This window comes from Rhincodon typus, unplaced genomic scaffold (assembly GCF_021869965.1).
Source record: "Rhincodon typus isolate 14 unplaced genomic scaffold, sRhiTyp1.1 hic_rhity00001289, whole genome shotgun sequence".
Taxonomy (NCBI): domain Eukaryota; kingdom Metazoa; phylum Chordata; class Chondrichthyes; order Orectolobiformes; family Rhincodontidae; genus Rhincodon; species Rhincodon typus.
In genome coordinates, this window is record NW_025966927.1 from 1 (window position 1) to 6614 (window position 6614).

The 6614-nt window shown below is 37.2% G+C and overlaps 1 protein-coding gene across 1 annotated transcript in view; it reads left to right on the forward strand.

The window, feature by feature from the left end:
- The first annotated feature begins 3257 nt into the window (after positions 1-3257).
- The window catches only part of ddias (DNA damage-induced apoptosis suppressor), a 14355-nt gene continuing 10998 nt past the window's right edge, over positions 3258-6614 (forward strand). The window contains exon 1 of the mRNA XM_048592472.1: positions 3258-3430. Within this exon, the coding sequence (XP_048448429.1) occupies positions 3294-3430 (137 nt within the window). The 5' untranslated portion in view covers positions 3258-3293. The remainder of the gene's footprint in view (positions 3431-6614) is intronic.

Sequence of the window (6614 nt, forward strand, 5' to 3'; positions counted from 1 at the left end):
GAATGGTTGGGTGGTCTTTGGTTCTGCATTTCTGAAAGTGTCAGGGGCATGTAAGTCAGGTAGGGTTCCCAAATAAGAGTGTGAGGTGTCCCTTTATTCTGGAAACAGCATCATGTTTCCCATTGTCCTGGTAAATAGGCTTAGTCAATTGTGTATTGTGCTGTCTGCAGCTGGGTCCTTTGTCCAGATATTTTGGCCAATGCTTGGCTTAATTTCCCAGCATGCTTTATTATCCAATTCTGCCATTTTGAATGGCCCATCTGGCTACAGTAAGTATTGATATTGTGTCACCACAATCTTACTAGGGATAGGGCTGCTCTCTCATTAGAGAGAGACGACTGGTAGTGATTTAACCTGAGGACTACCATACCTCAAGTGAGGGGAGGGATTGAGAAGGAGAGTCCTTTATGGTAACCTCAGGTGGTGCGGGAATTGAATCCACACCTTTGGCTTCATACTGCTTCGCAAACCAACCATCCAGCCAACTGAGCTAAACGGATCATTGAGCTGGTAAGTGTGATTAGAATAGATGGCTAGTTTGTTCAGCTGGCACAGATATTATGGTCTAAACGGCCCTTTTCTATGCTGTAATTTTAAAAATATATTTCTTTGGTTCCATAAGGCTAGAACTGGAAGAAAGCAAGAGTTTGCAGAGGAGATTGCAGATATGAGGTATTGAGGAAGATTTGAACAAAGTTTCAGATGAGTTTCAGTTTAGAGTGTGTGAAGGAAAAAAATCTGACTGAGAGACCATTGTATTGTTGAATTTGAAATCAGAAAAGGCATGGATAAGTATTGCAGCTGCAGATGGTTTGAGGTTGACACAAACACAGGCAATATTATGGAAGTGATGGAGAAGAAATAATGTTGAATGTCCAGCTCAGGATCAAATAGGACTTTAGCAGATTAACAGATCACCTGAGTAGTTCAGCTTCCAGTTGATCTGACATGCTTTTTGTGGAATCTTGTTGTGTTTATTCACATGGATACATCAGATACAGAAAGTGATTAGCTTTCCAATGGATGAGATAAGTTGATGTATGCATGTTATATCCCGTCAATCTTTGACTTTTTGTCTTGCATTTTGCAGTTAAGCTTAATTACATTTTGTGCTTCTTTAATAAGTAATTAAGTTCTTTCCACAGACCTTTTTTCAAGGTCCATATTTAGCACAACATTTGTTAATTGTCACAGTGCCTCATCTATACCAAGTTCATCAATTTTTCACCTCTTTGATTCACTTGTCAATCTCTTCTGGTATTGCAAAATAGAAGTTTAATAAGTCAGTTTGTAAATGTCCATGATGTTTAATCAAATATGATTTGCACCTGCAAGATGTAAAATTTATCAGAACTTGGCAAAATTGCTAAATCAAACATTGTATCCATAGGTTTCTCAACTACATCTCACTTAATAACATAACAAAAAAGCAACAAGTAAGAGAATTATTTCAGAACTAAGTACTCAGCCCATCATCTGTTTGAAGTAATTATTTTTGTACAATGTTTCTAATTTGTGGAACTTAACCAATGGGGAGTACTTTTCCTTATTCAGTCATTTCATAACCACCGCCATGCTAGGCCATAGCACTGACGTCCAGTGAAGTCAATGAAGCTGTTCTAAAGAATGAGTACACCAAAAGCTTTAAATAAAATGTAGGATGCCTCATTAATGATAGCAGGTACACTACTGCCATAAGTTATTTGATTAAATGTAGAATACCATATACAATAAGTACTCTAAGCATTGTATATTATTCTATGTGCTTCCATTGAGTCATCTTTTGCTCTGTGTATGACTTTGGAATTTCAGCATTTTGAGCATTTTATCAAAAACTTTGAAAGAATATTGCTAGTAATTAGAATATGTTGCAATGTATTTCAAATATTTAACATAGTCTTAGATTGCTTAAAACCTGAACAATTACTGCATGCGCCATTGGTCTACTCCGTCAACCGTCAGGAAAGTGTGATTGACAGTGCTATGAATCAGCACTTACTTTGGCAACAACTTGCTCCCTGGCACTTATTTTGGGTTCCACAAGGGTCACTCAGATCCTGACCTCATTATTTATTCCAAACCTGAACAAAAGCCCTGAGCTCCAATGGTGAAGTGAGAGTGATTACTGTTTCAATAAAGCTGCATTTAACTAAGTCTGGCTTCAAGGAACCAGAGCAAAATTGAAAGCAATTTGATTCGAGGGGTGTGAGGAATGTGTGTCAGTGGCAGAGTCATATCTCGCAGAAAGGAATGTGGCTGTGGTTGTTGAAGACCAGCTTGAGGACTTCACTGCAGGAGTTCCTCAGGGTAGTGCCCTAAAGCTGAAGATCTGCAGCTGCTTTATTTGTAACCTTCCTCGAACATGATCAAAAGTGTTAAGATCACTAATTATTAGAGTTCAGTACCATTCCCAACCCCTGAGATACTGAAACAGTTCATGCCTCTATACGGCAAGACTTGAAAATTCGACATGATATATAGCAAGTAACATTCATAGGATCAAAAGGAGGGAGACAAACACTAAACTACAAGCAGTTAGCTTAACATCTATCGTAGCAAAAATGACAGAAGCTATTATTAAAGAAGATAAAGGAAGGCACTGGAATAAGATACAGAAACAGTCCATGTACCAACACAGCAAATCCTGGGTTTGAGCTGATAAGTGGCAAGTAACATTCACACTATAAAAATGCCAAGCAATAACCAACTCTAACAAGCGAGTCTAACCATCACCCTTGACATTCAATAGTGATACCATCGCTGAATCCATCACTGTACCATTCCTTCACTATCACTTGGTCAAAATCCTGAAAATCACTTCCTCACAGTACTGTGGATGTACCTACATGTCTTTGACTACAGAATTTCAAGAAAAGGGTCCACCACCTTCTTTGAAGACCAATAAATTGCAATGCAATATTCCAAGGACAATTAAAAAAAACTTCAATGTAAATTTTGGCAAAGTTCTCAGTTTGGATTTTTATTTCCCATATCAAAGACCTGGCTGAAATGGAAGTTTCTTTGGCAAAGAATTAAAATGAAAACAAGTGAATTGTAAAGAATCACATAGCCTACTTTTACTAATTTGTAAGATACCAGATTTACTTGCTGATTTACGTGTTCTTTTCTGGTCTTAATCATAGGAGAATGTGTCTTTCAGTCTAACGATGTATTTTTCTACTTGCTGCCTGAAGCACAAGAAAAGTGTGTCTTGTGGAATCTGAATTATACCTGTCGTGATATTCTCTCAATGATTTTCATTCTGTAGGTACCATTGCCTAAAACATGGCTACATGTCCACAGCACAGGATATGAATTACAGATACAGGCTTTCTGTAAAAGTTGCCAGAAAAAATGACATTTTGAATATTACCGTCTTTGGGAGCTGTCTTGAACCCTATTTTGGAGAAACAGCAGGATGTCTACAGAGGTAAAATTTTATAAAATTTTAGATGGCTTGGTAACACCATCAGTCCTGCTTATAAGATTTAACAGTTCATTAAAGAACATTCTGTTATTGAAGTATAATGATGATATTCCTGTAGTTATTTCTTTAAATAAAAACACAGCCTAAAGTATTCTGAATGCTGAAAAATAAAATATAACCTGTATCTTCCACCCCTTCCCTGGGATCAGGTAAGGAGGAAATTACAACATCATTTCAAAATACATGTTAGATTCATAGCCAAGAAACTGGTTGAATCCTAATACACAGAATATTTAGTGGATAACTTTCTATTCCATCTATGAAACAAAGCTTATGTAGGCACGGGAGTAGGTCATTAAGCTCATTGAACATGCTGCACTATTAAGTTAGATCATAGTTAGTCATCTACTTCAATGCCTCTTTCCTGTGCTATCTGCATATTCCTTGATGCCAGCAATTCCCATAAATCTAGTCTTTTCTGTCTTGAGCATGCTCAATGATTGAGCTTGCACAGCCCCATAAAGTAGAGATTTCCAATGATTCACCACCCTCTAAGTGAAGAAATTCCTCCTCATCTTGGTCTTAAATGGCCTGCCTGTTTTCCTGAGTTTATATCTTCAGATCTAACATCACCAGCCCAGAGGAAATATTCTATCTACTTTCATTCTGTCACGCCCTGTAAGAATTTAATAAATTTCATTCGTTATGGCACTAAGAATACAGACCTAGTCTCCTCATAAGACTATCCCATCATCCTGGGGATTAATCTGGTGTACCTTTTGTCACTCTCGTTCAATGGCAATTTATCCTCCTTTAGATAAGGGGACCAAATTGTTCACCGTACTCCAGTTGAAGTCTCACCAAGGCTTTACACAACTAGAACATGAGATCATTAATCCTGTGCTCAAACCCCCTTGCAATGAAGGTAGACCTACCATTTGCCTTTCTAAATAATAATACAATTATCTTAGTATCCATAGTTGAAACTGGCATCACAAACATGAAGTTGTAGTTTTCATATTGAACATTATGAAATTAGTCATTTGAACCTCTTTGATCAGGAAGCTTTTTAAATAGTGTTTCTTTCATACTGTGCTTAGCCAGATTAATCACTGAAAACTTATTTAATCTCATGAAGTCAGCATAATACTAATATTTGGCAAGTAAACTATGAGGTTTCAGCATATAGCAAATTTTTTTTTTTTAAATCATTCGTTGAATTTGAATGATTCAAGTTCCACAAAAAGTGTTCTTTTTTCTTTAACGGTATGTTGCCTGTATCAGTCTGCAATTATTTTTACTAAGGTCGCCAACACTTTGGATTTTACTAATGACTTATGCTTGGAGTAAGTAACAGTTAGCTGCTGGTATACTGACCAGCTGATGATGTAGTCACATGGTCCAGTGTGTAGTGTTAGTGCATTGATGAATTGATGCTGTGATTTCAAAATGCTAATATGCTCACTTTACCAGCTTACCACTCCTAAATGCATCAAGGTTTTTGTTTAAATAGATTTTAAAGACCTGATTCATGGCAGATTTTGCATTTACCATTGTGAATGTGTTTGAGAAGTGACCTGTGATGAAATAACAACCTTTCAAAATAAGCACAATTTCACCCAAAGTGGAAACACTATCTCTTGTATTTAAAAACACCAATGATCTTGATTATTCAGAATTTCTTTGAGTACCCATGTAGTACCATCTAATACCCATTTAAAATATAACTGAATGCTCTGAACCATCTTTATTAGTTTTGAATGAAATGAATGATTGTGTGTGTACAAGTTCAATGGAATTAATATGCCAAACCTCAATAATCCAAATTGCAACTCAAAAAGTAGTGAATAAAAAAGTGCCTTGCTATCATCAAGACAACAAACCCGCATATTATCAGTAACTCTTCATAGCTGAACTATAATACATCAATATTAATGAATAGTTCTTCAGCAGCAGAACTTCATATCATTTATTGAAAGGGGAATTGAATACAAAAGTGGGGAGGTTGTGATTCAGTTATATGGGGTGTTTGCATGATTAAGTATAGAGTATCATGTAGATTTTTGTTCTCCTTATTTAAAGAAGGATGTAAATGCAGTGGATACTGTTCAGAGAATGTTTACTAAATTAATCCCTGGAATGGCTGGGTTGTCTCCTGAGAAAAGTTTGGACAAGCTAGGCTTGTAGTTGTTGGAATTTAGAAGAGTAAGAGGTGACTTAACTGACAGGTATCTGACTTTGATCAAAGGATGGCTCCTCATGTGGGAGCATGTCAAATTAGTGGTAACCACTTCAAAATCAGGCATTGCCTATTTAAAATGGATGAGCCTTTTCTTACATAGATTCATGATTCTCTGGAACTCTCTTCCTGAAAAGGTGGTGGAAGCAGAGTCCTTGAATATTTTTAAGGCAGAGTTGGATAGATTACAGATGAGCAAAGATGTCAAAGCTTATTTGGGTAGGTGGGAAAGTAGAGTAATCAGATCAACCATGATCTTAATAAATGACGCTGAGTGCTCTTAATTCATATATTCTCATAACACGAGTCATGAACTTGGAGAGGACTTTGACTTCGACTTCATGCCCAGAGCCCCACTGGTATTCTCCTAAAGGCCGTTGGACACGTTCCCTCCTTTGATGTGTAGCCCTTGTTCTGCGAGGAAATTGAAGAGGAATGCGTGTCAGAAAAAGGAGTATGAGAGATGACTGGTCAAGTACAACCAACCAGCTTAAGTGAATGTGTGAACATGTGAATTAGGGATCTTTTCGCTGGCATAGTAGTTAGTGATTGCCACTTGCTACAATCAATGAATGGCATAGTCAGCACAACAGTGTGTAAAGCAGTATAGAAACATGAACATAGCTGTATATTTATAAAGTGAAACATCTAGTAAACTTCCAAAACTGAAGTACTGGGAATGCTAGATATCCGAAATAACAATAGAAATTGCTGGACATAATCAGCAGGTCCGCTAGCACTTGAGGATAGAGAAACAGAATTAACATTCCAAATGTGAGCTTTCTTAAGATCTGATAAAAAGTCACAACCTGAAATCAACTCTGAGATAATAGGAACTGCCGTTGCTGGAGAATCTGAGATAACAAGGTGTAGAGCTGGATGAACACAGCAGGCCAAGCAGCATCAGAGGAGCAGGAAAACTGATGTTTTGGGTCTGAACCCTCCTTC